The sequence below is a fragment of the Colius striatus genome, chromosome 19 (genome assembly GCF_028858725.1).
Source record: "Colius striatus isolate bColStr4 chromosome 19, bColStr4.1.hap1, whole genome shotgun sequence".
In the NCBI taxonomy this organism is placed as follows: domain Eukaryota; kingdom Metazoa; phylum Chordata; class Aves; order Coliiformes; family Coliidae; genus Colius; species Colius striatus.
The window spans coordinates 2,667,552-2,690,489 of record NC_084777.1 but is presented as its reverse complement, the minus strand read 5'-3'; the positions used below and the strand labels follow the sequence as shown (position 1 = coordinate 2,690,489).

The following is a 22,938-nucleotide window of genomic DNA, read 5'->3' as shown; positions in this document are numbered from 1 at the left end:
ATCTCAGTCCTCTCACACCCAGCTCACGCATCAGAGGAGGAAAACAGGTTTTCATGGGTTTTTGCACCTTGCAGGTGTTCAAAGTGGTTCACCCTTCCCATGCCAGGCCTGGCTGGCTGAGCCCCTGCCCAGGGCTGGTTTTGCCTCTGCCCGTGCTGCCTCAGGCCTTGGTGTGTGCTGACACAGGGGGTCTCATGGGGATCATAGAATCAGTTGGAAAAGCCCTTGAAGCTGCTGCAGTCCCAGCCCTGCCCTCACCCTGCCCAGCCCAGCACTGACCCCTGGCCTCAGCACCTCAACCCCACGGCTTTGGGCTCCCTCCAGGGCTGGGCACTCCCCCAGCTCCCTGGGCAGCCTGGCACAGGGCTGACACCCCTCTGAGGGAAACAGTTCTGCCTCAGCTCCAGCCTCAACCTCCCCTGGGACAACCTGAGGCCACCTTGCCCGGGACATGAGACACCCCACACAGTCACTTCTGCCCCGTGACTTTTCTGCTCATTGTGGGGGCTGTTTTGATCTGTCTTTTCTTTAGAACTTTACAAATGTGTCAGATTAAAGGTTTTTTAATTAGAATGTGAGGTGATTGCTGCAAGTCAGAGAAAGGCTTCCGAGCTTCAAGTGTAGAAAGGAACTGGGTTTAGAAAAACCAACACAACAAGCGTTGTGGAACTCATTGTTGTGGAAAAACCACGACAAGCAGGTGGAATTTATAATTCAAGGCCTGTTTACATGTAAAGAATTATTTAAAGTGATCTGGCTTTCTGCAGAGGGGCAGAGTAGAGGCCAGGCTGAAAAAGAAGCTGATTTTCTCAGCTGATCTGCTGGCAGATGGACTTTTGCTGCTGCCCTGGCACTCACACGTATGCACACAGCGCCTCAGCCCTTCATCTTGGCACCTGTAGTGTACCTGTTAATACTTCCAGGTCTTCAGCACTTGCTGAGAAGCCCTGTGAACAGCTTCTTCTGATCTCTTCTGTCTTGTTTAGCCAACACCTGGAGAAGTGAGGGGCTCAGTGTGTCTGATGAGGTTGGAGTGGCATAACGGAGCCTTTGATGCTGGGAAAGCAATGAACTGCAATTTCAGCAATATTTAACATTGCTTCCAAACCCTCCAGTTATCCCTTGTATTGGCTTCTGGCGGTTGTTTGGTTGACTAACATGTTCCTTTCAGCTTTGGTGGCCATAACATGTGAGTAAGCAGAACAGCCAGGTTTCTGAGGGGTGGCTCGTGGCGGTTTGCTGATTTCCTGAGGGAGTGCGAGGCTTCTTAGGGTTTCATTCCTGTGCCAGAAAGACTATTTGCTCATACAAAGTTCTTCATTGTAATAGGAAAAAAAATCAATTTGATTACTTTCATGTCAGCATGCATGTCTAATGGCTTAGAAGATATTGCAGCCATAAAATATACAGTATCATTTCTCTCTCACTCTGAAATTTGACAGGATTAATATAGTCAGCATGAAATCTTAGTCATAAAGTCGACCATAAGTGATGGTAAAATTAGCTGCTGAAATCGTCTGCTTATGGAAAGCATCTTCTGTTTTTCCTTCTGGGAAAAAATATCAAGGGGCTGGTGTGCAGAGCAGAACAGGAGCTGTCTGCAGTCCAGGCTCTAATACCAACACGGCCGTTTCATCTCGTGCTGTTCTAAGGAGATGGCGAGGGCTGCTCAGCTCGCTCGTGTCCCCAGTAGCCTCGGGTGCACTTTTGCTGCCTGTTCATCAGCTGGGCAGTGGAGGTGGTTTGGGCTGGATCTTGTGCCCAGTGCAGCTAGGATGGGGGACTGTGGCTCTCCTGAATCCCACCCTCCCCTGTGGGTCATTCCCTGTGTGAGTTGAAGCAGCGCCTGAAAAGCATCTCCTCCTTCCAAGGTCAGACCAGAGACCAGGGGCCAGTGTGTGTGCTCCAGCAGCGGGTGATGTTTGCCTGCCTGACACAGAGTGAACCATGCACTGATTTCTGTCTTGCACAGTGCAAGCCTTGCTGTGGTTGAAAAGCTGTGTTTTTCCATGGGTCAGTGCTCAGGTTGGAGGGAGTTGAGGTCGAGGTGAGCTGAGCCTTGTCCGTGGTCTTCACCCGTGGGCTTTAGCAGATGCTGTTGCTGCTGTGTAACCTGCTGCTTTCTAGCTGGTCACCTGCTGTCCTCCTCACACAATCCCCTTGGCAAGCAAGCTGGCCACCTTCATCAGAGGGAGAACACTCTGGAGGAAGCTGCCTTGCTCAGAGCTGAGATTGAGATACCTCTGCTTGCATTTGAGCTTCCTCCTGCCCAGTAACTGCACTGGGTGCCAGCAGAGGAGCTCAGCAGATGACTGGAGCAGCCACCCCTTCCTGCTCATCCACCTCCAACACTGCCCTTGGAAGTGGAGATGAAGTGCTGAGGTTAGGCAGGGAGGTGTTTGCTGATGTGTAATCCTTCACCAGCCCAGCCTTTGAATTACTTGTTAATGGTTTTATTTAATGACATCTCCTTTCGTCTGCTTTGTGTAAGGTGCCCATAGCATTTTTTTCTGCTTATGAAGCTGGTTGCAGAGGAAAAGGAGGAGCTGGGTGCTGATATCTTTCATAACAACTTTCAAATTAGACCAAGGGAAGACAGCAATTTGCATCCCGTGTCCAAGACCAGGGTTTCACTGCCAGCCCGTGGCTCACTCAGCTTTGCGAGGGGAAATTTCTCCCACCTCTTAGGCAAAGACATGCAGGGCTTGAGTTCTCCAGGGGTGCTCAGGGATCCCTCCTGTTGTATCCAGAGGCTCCTGCCTTCACTGGAAGCTGTTGTCCTGCTGGTTTTGCATGTTCTGCCTCCCTTGGCAGCCCATTGTGAAAAGTTAATATCTGGTCATTGGTTTTGGCTGCATCTCCAAGGCAACTTCATTCATTCGCCAGCTCCCGGTTCATACCAATCCGGACATGCCTAGATGACTAACTCCCAGCTCCTGTTACACTGTCCCAGAAGAGCTGTTAACTCCTTCAGCCCAGGTAGCTGGTGATACAGCAGGGAAAGGGCAGACAAAGAGAGTGGATGCCATAAACACCTGACAAATGCCACTTGCTCTATCATCCTTTCTGCTTTGCTTTGCTTCCCAGTGCCTTGTCCAGCCTGGAGAGCAAAGAGCTCGTCACTACTTAAGATCCTTTTCAGTGCATAAAGGTCTAAGGCTAAGTTTTGTTTCTCTTGAAATTCTTATGCTTCATTGTCCTTTGGTTTGGGCAGAATGTTGCCTTTGGTGTCTAAGCTTACTGAAACATTTGACTTGAAAGGAAGTCCTTGGCTGCACACTCACAGTGCTTTCTGAAATGCAGCGAGAATTGCATTTTGTGCAAACTGAGGGGGGATTTTTCCCAAGGGGTGCACAATGCAGTGAGACCACTACCTTCAGGGTCTGTGAGCCCTGCAAGAAGGAGCTGTAACAGGTTAAACGTGGAGATGCCCAGTGCTGCCATAGCGCCTGCTCCCTCACTTGTGTGCTCAATTCTGTATGAGTTCGTCAGGTACAGATTTACAGCCCCCAGAGACTCCTTTTGTTTCTCATCAGAAGCTGTAGGGAGGGAGGAAAATGATCCAAACTCGGGTTGGCTTTTTTGCTGTTAGTTTCTCTCATGGTAGTGCTGAGACACGCTGTTGCACTAGTTGATAAGGCCTTATAATCTGCACCACTTGCTGGGATGAGTCCTGCAGCGCCTGGCAGTTCCCCTCAGATCCCTGGGAAAGCATCTGACCCTGGGAGAGGGGCAGAGCAGGTCAAGCTCACAGCAGCACCAAGCAAAGTTCGGCTTGAGCTTGGTGAGCATCGCTGGGATGTGATGCTGCACCCTTCCCTTGGCATGTTTGAACACTGCTGTGGTCTCTGTATCCCGTGTGGATGTCCTGACACTGCTCTTCACGGGCTCCCAGGGGTGACTTGGCAGCGTAGGCACAGGTAGGAAAAACACATTTGGTTTTGACTGGTCAGGTTCCCGTCCTTGCAGCCTAAGTAGGGTATTGCAGCAGAAGTCAAGGGTCGAGACAGCCCTGAGGATGACTGAGATGTACTAACCTGAAACCCCGTTAATTTTTTAACGCCTCGTGTGTTTTGGGAGATCTGTTACACTGAAACATCAGGCAGAGGATTAAACACACTGGGAACATGAACCTGCCACGGCTCGTGCCTGTGCCTGGATGAGGATGCTCCCTGCAGTGGTGGTGGTTAATTAGAGAAACAGCCGTGAGATTACCCCAAAGGAGCTGAGGTACCACTCACTCAGGGACCATTCCCCCCTGTTCCACGTATGAAGTCCACTGTCTCTCCAGCCTCTCTCCTCCACGTGCTGCTTTCTTTCCCTAGAGCAGAACAACTGCTGTAGGACTTTGAAATGTAGCTCCTATAACTCTTAACTTTTAATAATAGATTACCATTAGTATCAGCCTCATATAATGCACACCTCATTATTGCTTACTCAGAATAATTTCTCAGCCTCCTTATAAAACCTTGGAACTTTATTTGCTGAGTATAAAATATGCAGAAATGCATGAATAGTTTTAAGACTCGGTACCCTAAACTAATACAGCATGCTTTTTTTTCCCCCCTGCACCATGATTGAAGTCAAATTAACATATTTACCTTCAGTGCTCCCAGGAGTAGCATTAAAAAATTCAAGAGGTGATTCAGAATAGTCTCCCATTTACTGTGTTTAAAGCTGGATTTCATTTCTCAATAAAACCATGCAAACACTTTACTCCCTTTTAGCTTTGCAGCCTCTTTCCTCCCCGTGCAGGTCCTTGGACTTATCAACAGATGGTAGCAGTATTATTACCGCCGCGTTCCCAAAAGGAAGCTTTTTATTTCACTTTATTGGTTTTTCAGGATGGGGAAGAAAGCAAGGACAGAGAATAAGGGAGGGAATGAGTTATAACAAATAGCACAGAAGCGTAGCTGCTGTTTTAATCTAGAGTAAGGAGAAGTATTGAGCCTGATTTCAGCCTGTCGCTGGCTACGTTATCGTGCTCTGCCTCAGTTTGTCTCTGTGTGATAACTGCTTTCCAGGGCAAATCAGAAAGCTTAATTTTTGTTACATCTTGACATCTCTTCCCAGGAAGAAAAGCCATATGAATGCAGGGGTAGGAAATGGAAGCAGTTGCTTTATTGCCCGGTGGTTCCTCCTTCTTAGCAGTGATTACCCAGGAGCTGTCCTGCCTGTGCTGTGATTTAGACCTACAGCTACAGGATGCAGCTCCAATAGCTCCCAGGATTTCACACCCCACAACAGTCAGGTTCAGGGGTGCAAATTCCTTCCCCAAAGCCCCCCAGGCTGCTCCACCATCATCTCCTCTGAGGCATATCAGTGCTCCAGGAAAAGCTTCCACCTTACCAGTTTTCCTGACCAGGGAATAAATATTCTAGAGAGGGAGCCTATGTAAGGAGCCCGTTGCTCAGCTGGGCACGTTGGTACCCTGAGTGGGACAACTCTGCCTGAAAACCTTGTTTACCATGGGCTACAAATACTTGCAGTGATGCTTTTTTTTCCCCCCACACCTGCTCCTAGATTAGGAAGTTATTTCAGCAGATGTTATTTCTTAAGAAAATGGGTTAATGCCTAGTGGTTAGCATGGTGTGGCCAAAAAAAAAGCTTATTTGTGTGAGGTTTTGGATAATTGCCTTGCAAGTGTTACAGAGCATTGCAGCACATTTCCTGGGTTTCGCAATGGCCGTGGCTCTGGGCTAACTGGCCTGAGAGATTGTCAACACAGACAGAAGTAAATGGGAAAATGAAGGCAAATCCCTTGCTGTGTTGCTGCAAAAATAACGAAGGGCCTTGTGTCTGGGGTGAAGAGTCTCCAGGTGTCTGGGGTAGGAATTGAGACTTGGGCCTGAACAGATCTCGGGGTTTTATCTTCTTTGAATTCAGGAAAGGCAGATGTTGCTCTGGGACAGGCCACAACGAGCCCTTCTTGGAAATGAGAATTCCCAGGCTGAGAGTTCCCTGGGAGAACTGCTGTGCTTTTCCTTCCCTTTTCATAGGAGTGGGAACGTCTTTGCAGGAGTGTCATGTAGGACTCCCCCAGCTCCCTGGGCAGCCTGGGACAGGGGCTGACACCCCTCTCAGGGAAGAGGTTCTTGTTAAGCTCCAATCTCAGCCTTCCCTGGCACAACTGGAGCCCAATTCTTCTTGTCCTATTGCTCGTTACTTGGGAGCAGAGCCCAACCCCCAGCTCCCTGCAGCCTCCTGTCAGGGAGTGTCAGAGAGTGCTGCTGTGTCCCCTCAGGCTCCTCTTCTCCAGCCTCAACACCCCCATTCCCTCAGCCCCTCCCCAGCCCCTTGTGCTCCAGCCCCTTCCCCAGCTCTGTGCCCAGCTCTGGCCACGCTGCAGCCCCTCAGTGTCCCTGTGGCAGTGAGTGAGGGGCCCAGTACTGACACAGCCCCGGAGCTGCAGCCTCCCCAGGGTCCTGCTGGCCACACTAATACAAGCCAGGATGCTGTTGGCCATCTTGACCACCTGGGCACAATGCTGGCTCCTGTTCAGCTGCTGTCAATCAACACCCCAGGTCCTTTTCCACCAAAAAGGAACACCATCTTGGTGGGGAGAGCTGCTTGTCCCTGTTGTCATGTGGCAGCAGGACTGCTCCTCACCATTGCCTCAGCTCACGGGCATCCATCCTGCCCCAGGCTGCTGGAGGTCTGAGCTGGGAGGACAAGGAGGAGTTTCAGTGCACAGCACAGCCAGCAAATCAGTAAGAAAGGCAGGTGTGCAGGAAAATGCAAATCAAGTGTTGGTGTTTCTAAGAGCATCACTGTACCAAGACTTTTCAGGGCCAGAGTCCCCGGGGGGCCACGTGCCGGCACAGCCACGGGCCGGGGGCTTGCGGTGGCGGCCAGCGCCACATCCCCACGCTGCTGCTTAAAGCACTAATTAGATTCCATCCGAGCAGCAACATAAACCAGGAACAAATGGACTTGGCTTCATAAACTTAGCACTTAAATATTTTCCCAGGCAGGGAAAAAAAAACCCCACCACATTTGCTTTCCATGCAAAACATATAAATCTTGGAAAAGTTCCCAAAGTTGCGTGTTGAACAGCTCAGCTCTGCGCCTTTGTACAGCACCAGCGCTTGTTCCCCTGCAGGAGTATTTTTCTTTTGAAAAGGAAGCTGAAATGTTTGTGAGGAAGACATTTTAACTGACTGCTGGGGATGAACGAGAGTGAAGGGAGAGCCAGGTTTAATGATGATTGCCTCGCTTTGCTTTATGGCTGCTGGAAATGAAGCCCCTTGTCCTCATCCCCTCCCCACAAGGACTAACCACAAATACTGCTCTTACCGTTGCATTTTTGGGGCTGTTTCTGCTTGTCTTGTGAGTTTTAGTGAAACATATATCTGGTTGCTAGTTTCTTTTTAATCCTACCAGAATACAAGAGCTACTGCTGGAGTTTATTTACCACGATGGAGCCTTTGCATGGTTAAAATAGCTGATGCTGGCTGAAACACGGGCTTTCTCCTTCCTTCCCGATAGCCTGGTTGCAGAAGTCGCTGCAGTCTGATGCTCCTTTATTTAACCAGCGTGGGCAGTGAGTGAAAGGGAAGGGAACAGGGCAGTGCATGGAGGGGAAGAGCTATTGGTGCTGCTCATGCCTTTTTGTGGTTGCAGATGGGGGATGCCTGTGGGAAATGGGAGGGTTAATACCCAACAGGGGGGATTCTGCCTCTGACCACTCAAACAGGACAGAGATTTCCAGAGCAATGGGTGAGCTTTCTGCAGAGAGATCCATCTGTTATTTCCTGCCCTGCCTCTCCCTCCTGCTTGCCCAACAAGAGACCTCACTGTAACTATATAAACACAGAGATACAGAGCATAGAGTTATTTTTTTGTGTTAAATCACTGTTTCACGTAAAATGCCTGAGGAGATGCTGTGGAGACCTGCCACTGTGGCAGGAGTGATGCACAGCTCATGTTGGCATTGTCCTGTCCCCGTCCTGGGAGTGCAGTGGGCAGCAGGAGTGGTGGGGGTAGCATCCCCAGCCCTGCCGTGGCACTGGGATGCAGTTAGGGATGAAGGCTGGAGGTGGAGAAAGGATCTGTGGTGACTATCCTGCCTGGAAGAGGTCAGGTTTTGGCCTGAGGACAAGTGAAATGAGTTTGGTGGTCTCTCTACTTGATGGACTGTCAAAACAAGATCATCAGTGTTTTCTTGGAGCTGGGGTGAGGCAGGGCTTGTGTGCACCCAGCAGGAATTTGCCCAGGACAGCAATGCTGGAGGAGGCTTTTCATAAACACACAGTTTGAAAGAAGCTGGGAAACAGCATCACCCAACAGTCTCCTATGCAGAGAGAAAAAACAAAACCCAATAACCATCCTACAGCTTCTTTCCATGAGCACTTTCTGCCTGCTTTGCTGTCATTGGTAGCCACCATTGCCGAGCTGGAGATGTTGAATTTATTTGTGCTCTCCCAACACCTTTCTGTTTCGTAATCACCTCTCTGGGTTTGGCCAGGAGGCAGCAGTGTCTGCCACGCTCCCTGTAATCCAGGAGTGAATCAAAGCAACTTTTTACAAAACAAGATTCTCTCGCTGTTGCAAAAGAGCTTTGGGGAAATCTGGTTTTTGTGGTTAAGGATCTTACTCTGATGCACAAGGAAAATTATGTGTAGCTTTTATTTGGCCCAAAGGATTCTTACAACATTATCCGTATTTCCTTTAATTTGTGGGATTTCTAGTAAATGGGCTTAAAAATAGGTCTGGGCAAGATGCCAGGGTACATACAACAGCAAAAAGGCTTTGCAGGCTGCGAGCAGCTCGCTTTCACTTCTCCCTCGGCGCAGGCTGGGGCACGGAGCACCGCTCACCTTTCAGGGTTAAACCTAGTGACGTCTCTGGAATTCTTTGGAAGCAGATAGGGCAGAAAAAGATCCTTTAACTCTTGAGTAGAACTGGTGTGATATTGGTGTTGAGCCAGACACAAGTCTGGAAAGGGAGCAGGATGAGCCGTAGTGTCGGGAGTGGACAAGAGCCTGCGGAGAGCCTCACACAAATCCCTGGACCCGCTGGCTGATGGGGTTTGGGGACTCTGGAAACGAGCAGGAGCACAACATGGTGATGATACATGTTGGGGTTTTTTTTGCCTTCCAGCTTTTCCTTCTCAGAAGTCTCTTTAAGGCTTTTGTAAGACGGGGAAGTAAGGGAGAGGCTGTGGCTCGCGGCCGGGTGGTGCTGGGTGCCCGGCTCCCTTCGGTGTTATTCAGCTGGCTCTCTCCTCAGAAGCAGTCTCGATTCAAGGGACTGAAAAATGCATTTTTCCCTGGGGACAGCCACCCACAAAAGCCTTTCATTAAGATGTAGTGAGTTTATGCAGCTGCAGTCCCAGTGGGAAAGGGAAGGTAAGTGGGGAGGGATGCAGGCTGTGCCGTGCAGCAGCCAGCCCGCCTTGCTCTGTGCTCCTGGGCCAGGCAGGGGCACAGACACAGCAGGGGCACAGGCACCTTGTGGCTTCCCAAAACGGGCAACTTTTGCCCTACTTTTGCAAAATTTGGTTAATTTCATTTTAATTAAACCTTTGGGCATAAACCTGTAAAACTTCATTTCGTTTTCATTCCGTTTGGAGTGCCGTGGGTGCTGCACCTCTCCGTTGTGAGTGGTTTCGTGGGAGATGAAGAGGAGGAACGTGGAGAAGGATGAAGAGGAGGAAGGTTTTGAGCTTCCTGGTAGCAGCAGCAGGGTTGAATTGGTGCAGTGGGCACAGAGTGGTGTCTGGGTGCAGGGAAGGGCAGGCGTGTGGTAGCAGGGCCAGGGCTGGGTTGGGGTTACAGCAGGTCTTGTGGGTCATAGCCGTGAGGAACCTGCTTTGTGGAGAGCTGTGGGTGGGTGCAGACTCACACTGTGCCTCTGCCACGGCTCTTGAACTAAAAACATGCATTTTCACCTATGGATGGTGATGGACTTCCCTAAATTCCAGAGGACCTCGGTGCTCAATGCAGAGACAAACTTGTTAAAGGAAGGTTGCTCATTCCATTGTTTGCAATGTGTTTATAATACATTTTATCTGATACCAAGGTGCTTTACAGATGTTAAAGACGTCTCTGTGACATGGAGGAGTATGGTTCAGTTGGTTGTACAGATGAGGACACCAACCCTCATCCCTGCCTGCCACAGGCACAGTCTGGCTCCTCATGCTGTGCCACACCAGGACTGTGCTTTCCCTTAAAAGTCAATAACCTGAGAGTTGTTGTGGGAGGTGATCCTGCAGGATCCTGGAGGATGGGGATTGTGGTCCCCCAGGCCATTCTCCATCCAGCTCCCTGGTACCCTGGTCTAGTTCTTACAGTGAGGGATAATGCCTGGGAAGTGGCTGGAGGGTACCTGGCTCCAGATCACCTGTGTGTCCGATGGCATCACCAGCATCCGATGGCATCACTGTCCCTTTTCCATGGGCTGATGCTGGTGGGTGCCAGTGCCAGCACTGGGTGCTGCAGTGGGCACTGGAACACTGTGGAGACAGGGGATAAAACCCCCCTGTACCACCTCAGCATGGTTTTGGTACATCATGAGCAGAAATTGTGCTTGCCTCTGGACGTGGAGCTGCCAAGTGCAAGTGCCCCAAGACGCTCTTTTCTCACTAAACCTCTGGGCTGAGCAGCTTCCCAGGGGCCACTTCCCATCCTGTGCCTGCTGGTGATGCCAAAGCACCAACCTCCAGCCAGCCCAGCGCCCCAGCACAAGTTCACGTTCGAGCTGATTCTTCCACTTTACCTCCTTTGCTGGAGATCAGCTTTCCTGGCTGCCCAGGGGAAAAAGGCTCCTGTTGTTTCTTCAAAGACTGAGGTTAAAGGAGCAGCTGCAGCAGAGCTCGGTGGTAAACGAGGGGCTTTGGAGGGGCTGGGGAGATGGGCTGGTGCCAGCACTGGCCTGAGGGGTTGCAGCCAGTGCTGCTGCTGGAATCCCTCACCAGAACTGGGCCTTGAACTCATCAATTCCCCTCTTACAACAGTGTCATCCCTGCTACACATGCCTGTGAGCCCCTCTGATCTTTCCTTTTATAAATAATTAGGTTTGTGATGTGTGGTGGGTTTGGGGTTTTTTTTTGGAGGTTTTTAACTGAGAGACAGCAAATTGAATATTTTCTGTGTCTTGGATGTGTTGTGATTTACATTTGATTTTAGGCATAATTAGCAATGCAAGTGGAGCGCTTTGTGTTTTACCTCTGCTTCAACTATTTATGGCATGATATGCAAATGAAGCAAGCTATGAATATTAAAGATTAGAGTATGTTACAAAGTATCACTGTCTTTAATGAGTTGGGTAATGGGCACAGGCTTGGCACGCACTTGAATCTGGAGGTATTTTCTGTTGTGTGCCGTCTGGGCGGCTCTGCAGCTATCGATGCCGTGTTTGGTGACATCCCAGGAGAGCAGGGATTGAAGCCCTTCCCCAGCCCCAGCCGGGCTGCACGGGGCAGGGTGAGATTTCCAAGCGTGCCCGTGACAAAGGCGGCTGCGGCTGGCGGAGGCTGTTGATGGATTGTTTCAGAGAGAGCGTTTCAGTTCTCGTCTAGGTCAATCCGTTTCATCTGCTGCAGCGTCGTGGATGGATCCGAGAATATGAAAGCGCTCGTCGACCTTTCAAGGTGCTTTGCAGCACTGGGAGGGAATCTTAAACACGCTCCTGCCAGGATGGAGCTGTGCCTGCAGCCTCACCTACCCCCCCAAATTCACGTTGCTGTTCCTTCCCTCTTAGACTTATTGACTTAGAATTATTTTGGGGTTTATTGACACATCTGAAGGCACGTGAAGGAACATCTTATCCCCTGGATGGCAGAGGGCTGGGCACAGGGCTCTTTGCTTTAACCCTTTCTCGCTGTGGGAGCCTGGGCAGCTCGCTTAGTGCGGGTTTACCTGTACCCCCAGGTAAATCTAAATCACAGTTGTAAAGAGGAAGGTGTTTGGGGGCACAAAATCCTGTACAGGGATCTCATCCGTGGGTAATCTGAAGAACAAACTTGTGCTTGAGAAGTCCCTGTGGAGTGCTGGGAGTGGGGGGGGGGGGGGGGAGGGATGCTGGGGGGCTGCAGGAGCTGGGGAAAAACGAGCCAGAATCGGAAAGCAACGGATTTTGTGGCGAATGGGATTTGGGGAGGGTGGGCGGCGGGGAGGGAGGATGAAGCATGCCCCAGGGAGCGTGCTTTTCACATTGGAGGTATTTAAATTACAAATTTTGATGAGGAAGATTGTCAGCAGTATTCAAAACAGTGCTTAAATTCTTTTGAAACACTGTCGAGCTGTGCTGTGGCAGTTGAAAAGTTTGGCACACAGGAACTTGGCCCAGAAGTTGCTGCTTGGGGTTTTTTTTTCCCCCTTTAAAACTCGATTCATCTGTATTCAAGTATCCCACATGCCTAAAGAAAAACCCCACCAGGCTCACACTGGTTTGAGAACAGACCCTTGTGTGCGAGGAAGCTGCAGAGGGGATTGATCTCTAATATTGAGGGAGGTTCCTTGTTGGTTAATGAGCATTAATAACTATTTATATTCATGTATTTAGGGGGGAAAAAAGGGTTTATAGTGCTTGTATCAACAACAAGCAAACTCAGCTGGTGTATATAGAATATACTCCTGACCCACTGGGTTATTAACCCCCATGCATTAGCTATACCTGGTGTGGGAGCAGCTCAGTGTTTGCAGCACGTTGTGAACACTGGGGAGACTTTCTTACCTCCAACCTCTGACCCCCTTCTGTGTGAGGCTTGGATCTCATGAAACCCCCACATTTAAGCAATGTATGTGCTTTAGCTGGAGCTGTGTGTGAGCAGGGCTGGCTCCTGGATGTTGGCTGTGTGCAGCACAAAACTTGTGAGGTGTTAGTGTTGGCTCCGGACATGGACCTGGCCATATATATATCTATATATTTTATATATAGATATATGTGTGTGTGTGTGTATATAATAGAATATATTGAACAATTATAATCTTTATTATCATCTCTATATAAGTAGTAGTATAAAATAGAGTTTATTTTAAATGGATATAAACAATTATATGTGCTATATTGGCCATACATTATCTTTATTGTCATCCCATATATGTAATACAATATTCTGGGCTGCAGGGTTGTCTGGGGGTGTTTTAGGGCATGATACAGAAATGGTCACATTCTAAAGCTTTAGAGGAGGTTGGTGGGACCAGGGAAGGGTTTTGTTGTAAGAGCAGAGAAGTCAGAAGTGAAAACTCAGGGTCGAGTCCCCTGCAGCCTCCTTGCTGCTGCAGTCCCGAGGGTGGGAGCTGAGTCTGCAGGGGGGGATTTGCCTGGGAATAGGAGAGAGAGCGAGATTTGTTTGTGAAGTGCAGACAATAAATGCCACGTATGAAAAGGGCAGGTTTGCTCCTTTGCCCCCAGCAGCCCTGGGGAAATGTGGGCATCACAACCAGCTCATGTCACACATTCCAGGCGTCCCAGGGATTTTGCTCAGCCCTGTGCAGTCTGGTACCTGCTCCTATCCACCTGGGAGCGCAGAGTTAAATTTCTGCAGTCCATAACTTTCCTTTTCTGCGAGCTTATGTTTCCATTAAGGATCAAGCTCAGATGCAATTGTAGCTTTGCTTTATAGAGTATTAAAAGTTTAATGTACAAATGCCTGCCTTAGCCAGAACTTTTTGGCAGTGTTGTTTTCCAGGGCTGAGATTTCTACACAAACACAGAGATGCCGAGAGCTGCAAGGGCTCAGCTGCCGTTGAAGGGTTAATTACGTTATGCCTACTTCTTTTTTTCTTAAAGCAGAGAGAATAAGCTGTAGCCAAAAGTAAAAGTCGTTAATTTTAAGACAGAGATGTAAGCAAAGTTTCCTTCTCCTCTGCAGGTTGGTCAGGGTAGGCTATGCAGTAATTGAAAAGTAAAGGCAATTGAATTACAGGCTCCTGTCCAAACGGAGCGAGATTTCTTCTTCTTCTTTTTTTTTTACAACCTCCATTGCATCAGAACTAGGCAGTATTCCTGATGTTCTCATGTGTGTTAATGCTGACTCACAGACTAACTTGCACAAGAAAAAAAAACACACAGGCAGCTCCACCATACTAGGTAATGAGCTCTAGCAAGAAGCAGCGGCTGATGTTTTGTAAGCTTTTTTTAATTGACCTTTTAAGATATTTACTTTATTTTAAGGCTTTCTGTTCCGTAGTGGCACGGTGGTAGAACTGAGTCATGCATGTTATATATATTGCTAGCTCTGCTGTTGTGTACTAGGAGTGAGGAGAATACAATTCAGCATGGCACTTGTCTTTTTGATGTGTTACGGATGTGGATTAACGTTGGCGACGGGATGCAGGCAGCGCTGGCTTTGCAGCAGGGATGGTGATGGGGTGCTGTGTGCTTTCTGCTGGATGGAACTTAGCTGGGGGTCTTGAGTTCTTATTAGATTGACAAAGAATTTACATTCTGCAGAATAATTGTCTTTTTTTCCCTCTGTATCTCTCCCCTTTTTCCTTGCAGCAATCTGCAGGGAAAAAAAAACCCAACATATAAAATGTTGCAGTTTCTATTTTTGCTTCGAGAGCACTTAAAATCAGTGATAGATAAGGGAAAGGGGAAAAAAACCCAACAAAACCAACCTAATTAAAAACTAATGTCAGTAGCAGGCTTTGCCTTGGCCGGGTGAGTGCCCTTTGGGAGGCAGCAGCCTGCAGGGTGGGTGACCTCCAGCGCGGTGCTGTGCCCAGGCTGCCCGTGACTCACCTTGCAGCAGGACAGAGCCCAGGCAGCTGGTGCCAGGCTCCCCAGGGATTGCTGCCGTGGTCTCCACGCCGAGCTGCTGGCTCTCCATCCCCGGGCTGCTCCCCTGTAGCTGCACCACTCATTTAATTCACTTTTCCATCTTTTCCACCCCTCCCCGTTCCCTGCCCGAGCCTCCAGGTCTTTACGTTCCGTGTGAACTTTGAGGCTCAGAAGGCAGCTCCGTGCTGCGTGTCTGTGCTGCTCCTCTGGTTACTCAGGAATATTTGCAAATTCAAGTTTCTGCTCTTTTCATAAGGCAGAAATAATCTTCTTTCACCCATTGCCACTGGCTGCTCCACTAAAAATAGGGGCCGTTAGCACTGCTCGCTGCTCGCCACTTGCAGCAGCTCGGAAAGAAATACTTTGGAGCTGCAGAAACAAATGCTGCAGGAGAGGAGAGGAGAGGAGAGCCTGGCTATGACTGTCATTTGATTACCAAACTTAACCTTGTTTTCTTTCCCCTGCCAACGACAGACATTGAGCTGTGCTGGCATTCACGGTGTTGCACATTTGTGCCCCCCGATCCCTCTCCCTTCCCTCTCCCTGGGTTTTCTTGCCCTGAAGCCCACCGTGGGCAGAGGGGAGGCTCGTTTTTGGGCTGGGGGGATGCAGAGATCTTCCCTTTTTGCTTCTGCCTCAGTGGTGTGTGGCAGGGAATGCAGAGCCTAGACCTGAAGTGAATTCTCTTTGACTTCATGGAGCTGTTTGTTTTGTTGAGGGCGTTACAGGGGCTCTGTGCTCAGGGCAGTTTTGCAGTTGGATGTTGCATATTTTCCTTCGAGCTTATATAAAAAGTGCATTTCCTTTTCATTAAAAAAGGCAGGGAGGGGAACCCAAAAACCCTGTAGTAAGGGCCAGGCAGATGAGATCCCTGAGGGGGTCTGGGAACAGCTCTAGGGTGGTGGGCAGCTTTGAGGAGCCCCTGGCTGCCTGGGTGACATCCCCCTCCTAGCCTCAAATCCAAGGGTGGGATTTTCCCCCCTCTCTGCTCATTTACAGAAGAAAGGGAAGTTTCCTTTGACCCTTTGGGGCCTTCAAGGGCAGGACTCTTCAGCTCTTTTCTTTTGAGGGGCTTTGGCTGAGTGGGGGTGAAAGCCCTCGCTGCCTTCTGCCTTTGTCCCTGCCCCAGCTGCCGCCCCGCTCACCTTCCTGGGACTTGGGGGATTTTTGGGGGGTGGGATTTTTTTTGGGGAGGGGTGGTGATGAAGTCTCTGAGTCTCTTTGTACATTGGCTAAGGAAAAAAAGACAATTTAAATACATTATCTAATGATTTCTGATGACTCCTGGGGGAGCTCTGATGCCAGCATCTTGTTCTAGGTCGATGCTTTTTGCCTTTGTTGTCGTCTTGCCCTGACCTTTCAGGCCTCAGAGCAGCAAAATAGTTTAGAAAAGAGCAAACCTGCTTTTTCTTTTCTTCCCCCCCCTAAAGCACAGGAACACAGAAGCTGAGAGTTGTTAAACTCTCCTGGAAGTTGTATCGAATAACAGCTGCATTTGTGATGAACGTCCTGTGACAAAGGCTATGACTGTACAAAAATCAGGCAGACATGTACAAATTGTCCTGCTGTATCCCAGAGCTGGGCAGAGAGGCTGCCATTAGAAAACAAAATGATGTTGTGCTTGAATGTATCTTTAATCAGAGTGGAGGGAGTGGTTGGCTGGTTTTAATCCAGTTTTGTCCAAGTTTTCCCCTTTGGAAGGAGATGTCTGTCTGATGATTGGTACCTGCAGGATGTGGCAGCCCATAGGACTGGGTTTTGTGGGGTGGTGATGCTGCTGGGGGCTCCTCCCTGGGGCACCCCCCAGTTTAGGGGATGAGATTACAAAATACTCTTCACATCTGTCATTGCTAAGGTCATTTTTCCTGCAGCACAGCTTTTCCTGTCTCCAACTCACTGAAGCCATTTGAAACCAACTCTTTTGGGGCTCTGTTTAAAAGAATAATAAGTAATTTTTGAAGTTAGACATTACCAAGTGTTGTTGCATTTGCTGTCTAGTCACAGTAGTATTTTGTTGCTGTTGCTTTTAGGGGATGCTGAGAAGGTTCTCCTTGGCTTTTGTAGAATCATTTAGGTTGGAAAAGACCTTTAAGATCATCGAGTCCAACCTTTCCCGGATGGTAAGCAGGTTCTCCTTGGTTTTCAAGACTGCCTTCTTTTATTTCTTGGGTTTCTTGGGGGTTGAGGTTGGTGATGATATTGGGTTGGGTTTTGTTTTCCTGTATTCTGGTTGTAAAAAGGCAAAGTGGGGAGGAAGAAACAAAAATCCAGCAGACCTGGCCTATGATGGTTTATTGAAGAGGCTTCTGCAGCTCACAGGTAAAGGTTTGCCTGTGTTCTTTGGTGCTGTTTCTACACCAAACTCTTACTTTTTTCACCATTTTGCTGTGAAGACCCTTTTTTTTTCTCCAGGAAAACTGGAGGTTTAGACCTTCAATGCCCCCAGAAAGCTTGTTTGCTTGCTCAGCTGCTTTGTGACCAGCAGCTATGAAATCCACCGGAATCACAGGCACCCAGGAGCTGGAGTGATGTGATTTTGGGGGTGGGATGCCTTGGCGGTGGTCAGACCAGGCTGCAGTCCTGTGGCAGCCATACCTCATGGGGGATCAGTCGTGTGGAGCATCTTGGTTCAAACTCTGATGCCCCATGGGAAGTTTTACATGAAAACTACCAATAATTTGGTAGGCTGAGGCACTCTGGTGCTTCTCTACAGCTTAAACATACCCCGAACCACAATGCTGGTGTTTTTAGAGACACGGGCTCCTCCTGGCATGCCTGCCTTGCTTATAGAGCAAGTTCTAAGCAACATTAATAATTGCCACCTATTTTCAGTTGATCTCTTCTGTGCTACCAAGCTGTCCTTGGCTGGTCCCTCTCATCCTGCCCTGCCAGGTTTGTCAGAAGAAGGGGGTCATGAGTGGGCCCAAGGAGATCCAATTCCTCCCTGGGTTTGCTTCCAGCTCTGAGGGAGCTCTTGCTGGAAGAAGGTTCTTTTCCACCCATGGTCTGCCATCCACGTCTTCCTTCCAGATCATGGAGTGGAGAATCTGTAAAGCCCATTTCATTTCAGTGACTTTCACAGATCCAGAGTGGATCTGCATTTGCCAGGGCTGACTCCTTTCCTTCTCCAGTGGAGACTGGCAGTGTCATGACTCGCAGAGGTCTTGGCTGTTGTGGCATCATCTCTGACCTCCTCAGGGTGTCACCTTGGACCCCTCTTGGTGCCTTAACCTCTTCACCAAGGCCAGGCAGAGATCCCATTGAGCTGACACCTGGTTTAGATGAACCCATTGTGCACTCCAGATGTCCTGGAGGTGCTCAGTGAGGAGCGTCACAGCCCTGCCGGGCACCGGGAGGCTGCAGGTCCCGTGGGACACAGAGCAGACGTGTTAGTGCCGTTTGCTGGAAGAGCAGGGGAAGGCAGCCAGCACTCGGGAGAGGCAGCAGTTTACTGCTGTGGAGTTGAACTTAATGCACCAAACATCTCTCTGGGCAGTGGAAGCACAGGGTATGAGCGTGACCGGCAGGAAAGGGTCGCGCCGGAGCATCCCCGCCCCGTCTGTGCTCCCTGCAGTTATCCTCCTCTAAGGATGGCTTCACCTCTAAGCTCCTAAATTTTAACTGCGTGTGACCATCAGAGCAGAGCAGTTGAAACAAATCCGAGAGCAGCAGCAGAAATAAAAAGGCTTTGGGCAAGAGAGAAGTGAGCAAAGTGAGGCCCCACCCTCCTTCCCAGAAAAAAAAGCACCAAACATGCTCAATAAACGCGAAGGTAATTTAAAATCTGAATCCAGGAGACAATGTGACTGGGATTTCATTACTTAAGCAAATGGATTTGCTTTTAGTGGATTCAGCCACAGACTGAAAGAAGCTTTCCCCAAGGGGGTAAACATTTTTCCTGCATTTAAAAGGCTTTCTTGTAGGGGAGGAGGTGGGGACTGGGTGGGGGGACAGCAACCAAGACTGGGGCTGCCCAAGGAGACCCTTTCTTTAGAGCAGATTTGGGCATTCCCAAAGCTGTCCTGTCAGGCGAGTGGCTTTGGGGAGCCCCTGCGACGGGATGGGGGGATGCTGGGGCAGGTGGGATGCAGGAGGGATGCGGGGGGATGCTCGGGGATGCTCTCCGTGCCTGCCTCCGGCCGCAGGAGTTAACCAGCAGCAGTGCCAGCTCTGCAGACTGTTTGGAATAGTTTAAATGCTTTGACACTCTGGATGTACTAGATGGCAGGGGAGGCAGTTTCCAGCGTAATTCATATGCAAAACTGCACTATAAATTTAAAACCTGTCTCAGTTGCCGTGGCACCACTAAGCATTTCATCAGCATACAGTACAGTATTTCTGCCATCTTTGTTTGCATTGCAGTGACTCATCAAAAGTCTGTCTTGTACCAACACTGAGAGCATTCCTCTGGCACTGATATTTCTCTGTTTTTAAAGCTTCGGTTTGAAACTGGCATTTACTTCAGGTCCCTAATCAAAGGGCTCTATTCATTGCAGAGAGCAGCCTGAATGTTAATCTGCATCCGGCCTATTCATTTAGATGCTGTGCGCTGCCGGGGAGATTTGACTTGGTAAAAGCTTGAGCTACAGCAGATACAAACCCAGGGGTTGATCCTATATTTTACTTGCGTCCCTCCCCTCTCCGGAGCCGGCGCGGTCGCTGCGGGCGGCGGGGCCGGGGGCGCGCCGAGCCCCTCGCCGGGACGGCACCGCGGAAGGTACGTTCTCGGCACCGCGCTCGGCTCCGTCCTTCTCGGCTCGTTCTCGGCTCGTTCTCGGCTCCGACAACTTCCTCGCTCGGAAGGATTTTTTTTTCTAACCGTGCAGATACAATTAAATTGGCTCTGAGCGTGTTCCCTTTTCTTCCTGTTACCCCGTGGCCTTGCAGATAGGACGCTTTTTTTTCCTCTCGCAGATGAGAACAGAGCAGCTCTTTGTGGGTTACTATTTGCTTTGCAGAGATTCTTTTTTAATCTTTCTCAGATAAACTTCTCTTCCCCCCCTTTCCCCCGCCTTTTTTTTTTCTGTTAAAAAAAAATCATCTTGCTCTTACGAGCTCCCGGTCGTAGTGAACCAGAGTCTTTCTTGGGGAGCATTGAAGGCAAAGAGGATTTCGGATCTCCCGGACTCCTGCTCGGAGCTCGGGGCGGGGGCCGGGCGCTGGGCTCGGGCTGGAGCCGCGGCGCTCCGCTGTGCCGGAGTTGGAGCGCTCGGGCTGCGCTGCGCTGCCGCCGCACGGGCTCTCGCACGGGGTCGCTCCGAACCACGGGCTCCGTCCGGTCCGTGAAAGGAGGAATTGTCCCCGTGGCCAGAAGGTACAGCTGGCCTCGGGGCAGCCGCCCGCGGGGGGGTGCGAAGCCGTCGCCTCCCGCTCGTTTCTTGCGGGGTCGCTCGGAGGGTCTCCGATGCCGCTGAGCCCGGGTCGGTAGCCCCGGCCGGGGGCGGCGGTGGGTTGGGGAAGGGGGGTCGGGGGGCTGTGGCTGCAGGAGGGGCTGGGCTGGGGCTCCCTCTGCCCCACTTGGCGTTTAGGGGAGGAAAATCAGAAGACAAGTTGGTAGGCAGCTCGCTGCGGCACGTCGGATTGTTTTATTGGGGCTCAAATATCTGGCTTAATTTGGAGATAAGCCTGGTTTTGTTGGAGGATAAATGTGTTGAGAAGGGGTTTAAGTGTTGAAACGCTCCCTCTTTCTGGTGCAAATGGGAAGATTGCTTTTCAAAGTGCCTGTTCCCGGGAGCTGTAGCTCCGGCAGGATCCTGTATTTATTTCAGGCAGAATGGCACATTGTTTTATAAATATCTTTTCTGTAGTTTCAACGTAGCTGCCGGTTGTTGTGTTTCTTATATAACGCTGCCCGGGATCTGTCTGACTATCTTACATTTGCTTTGCCGTTCACTCCTCTCTCATTACCGTTCCTGCACGAAGTAAACCCCCCCCCCGCCGGGGGAATAAATCCGTGGTGCTTATTTAAACATACCACGACTCGAAGAAAATAACTCGCATTTTTGGAGTCTCCTTTGCTCCCCTCCACCATCATTTCCAGCGCTGTCTGAAAAGCTCGAGAAGTGGTTTCCGTAAGCGGCCGCTCTCGGAGCTCGGCTTTGAGCCTTTGATGTCGGGTGAGGTGGGTTCCTCTGCTTCTGCCTGCTTTGGTGAACTGTCTGAAAACGCTGTGCCTCTCTTCCCTGCCTTCTCCGTTTTTCAGATGTGCCCTACTTTGGATACTCCCGCATTGAATGTCTGAGGAGCTCCAGCCGATCCTGAGCCATGTCGCAGATGTTGCACATAGAGATTCCCAACTTTGGGAACACCGTTCTGGGCTGCCTGAACGAGCAGCGGCTGCTGGGGCTCTACTGCGATGTCTCCATCGTGGTGAAGGGCCAAGCCTTCAAGGCTCACCGGGCTGTCCTGGCCGCCAGCAGCCTCTACTTCCGAGACTTGTTCAGCGGGAACAGCAAAAATGCCTTTGAGCTGCCGGGTACGGTCCCCCCTGCTTGCTTCCAGCAGATCCTCTCCTTCTGCTACACCGGGAAGCTGACCATGGCGGCGAGCGAGCAGCTGGTGGTGATGTACACGGCGGGTTTCCTGCAGATCCAGCACATCGTGGAGAAAGGGACGGACTTGATGTTCAAGGTCAGCTCTCCCCACTGTGACTCTCAGACCACCATGATCGAAGACCCCAGCTCGGAGCCACAGAGTCCCTGCAACCAGCTGCAGTCGGCCTCGGCGCCCTACGTCATGTCTCCCTCCATGCCCATCCCGCTGCTCACGCGTGTCAAACACGAGAACCTGGAGCTGCAGGCGGCTGCCCTGCCCGGCCTGCCCGGCAAGCGGCCCCTCGAGCCGGGCAACAGGGAGGGAGCGGGCGGCGGCCCCAACGCCGGTACCCTCAAGCTCTCCAGGGTCTCCTACTACGGGATGCCCAACCTGGCCACCCTCATCCCCAACGTCCAGCAGGTCCAGTACTCGCAGGGGGAGCGGACGAGCCCCGGTGCCAGCAGCATTCCCACCACCGACAGCCCCACCTCCTACCACAACGAGGAGGATGAGGAGGACGACGAGGCGTACGACACCATGGTGGAGGAGCAGTACGGGCAGATGTACATCAAATCCTCGGGAGGCTACTCTGGTAATGAATGGTGTCTCTCCTTGGGTTTTCTGCTCTCCTTCAGTGCTTGCTTGGTCATGGTTTTGGGCTTGTTCATCAGGCTTTTGTGTTTTGGGGCTTTGTTCGTTAATGTAAGTAGCACGGTGCAGAAGGCAGTGCACAGGGTGGGCTTGGTGCTGGTGTCTGGATATGGCGTGGGCACAACACCCCTGCCATCACTCACAGGCTGTGTCCCCAGGTCAGAGGCTCTGTAGATAACTGAGGCTGCATCATCCACCACAGTCAGCTCAGCCCTTCGCTTTTTGGCTGAAGCTGCTGAGCAGCAGCCTGGTGGTGACATGAGCCGTGCGTGGTGACACCGGCCCGTGGCGATGGCTGAGCTGAGAGGGAAGCAGCAGCCCGTGCCAGGCTGGTGGAGGCGAGGTGGTCAGTGTGGGGGTTAGTCTTCAGCAAGGTACAAGGCACATTCCCTCTGTCCTGTCCTTTTAGACTATATTTGTTTTAAGTTATGGACATGTGGCATTTGAAGGGAGGGAAAAAAGCACCAAATAAATCATCTTCATAGATGTTAATTAGAAATATCTACAAAAAGAAGAGGAGAAGGACTTTTATGTGCATTGCCTGAAGTGACCTTCCTCCTTTCCTTTGCCAGCCTTGCCTGGCACATTGCTATCACAAAGGGAAAAGCAATTTGGGAGCCTCTTGATATGATTTGATTTCTCTATTAGGTGAGTCCCTGAACATGCCTTAGAGGAGGTGGCTTCATGCTGGTGGTGCTCAGCCAGGAGCTGCCAGCTCATCCCTGGGGCAGGCACAGGGACACAAGGCTCCTTTCCCTCTCACTTCCCAGACAGGAGAGGGCTTCCTCGGGCACGCAACCCCTGCCCAGGGCAAGTTGCAGGGCTCAGACCCTGCCGAGGAGCGGGTATGGAGCAGGGGGAGAGATGCCCAGCTGGGTCACTGACGTGCCTGCATCCCTTGCAGAGGCAGCTGCAGCATCCCATGCACATGAGGCTCTCAGCATCCTTCTCGAGGCTCAGCCTCGGTGCAGGGAGCTCGCTGTCAGAGCTGCAGGTGTTAGTGGTGGCAGCTTTGATCGGTGG

General features: G+C 50.6%; 1 protein-coding gene across 11 annotated transcripts in view; it reads left to right on the top strand.

Annotated features, from left to right (window-relative positions):
* NACC2 (NACC family member 2) overlaps positions 1 to 22,938 on the top strand; it is an 86,502-nt gene that overhangs the window by 44,419 nt on the left and 19,145 nt on the right. For 3 of the 11 annotated variants that reach the window (XM_062011320.1, XM_062011318.1, XM_062011315.1), the window contains one exon: positions 20,933 to 21,856. In XM_062011320.1, coding sequence (XP_061867304.1) covers positions 20,995 to 21,856 — 862 coding nt within the window. In that variant the 5' untranslated portion in view covers positions 20,933 to 20,994. Of the gene's footprint in view, positions 1 to 9,045; positions 9,067 to 10,765; positions 10,823 to 14,009; positions 14,075 to 16,760; positions 16,851 to 19,317; positions 19,448 to 20,027; positions 20,045 to 20,129; positions 20,151 to 20,932; positions 21,857 to 22,938 lie in introns of those variants that run through there. The other 8 variants (XM_062011316.1, XM_062011317.1, XM_062011324.1 and 5 more) reach the window with 8 other exon arrangements.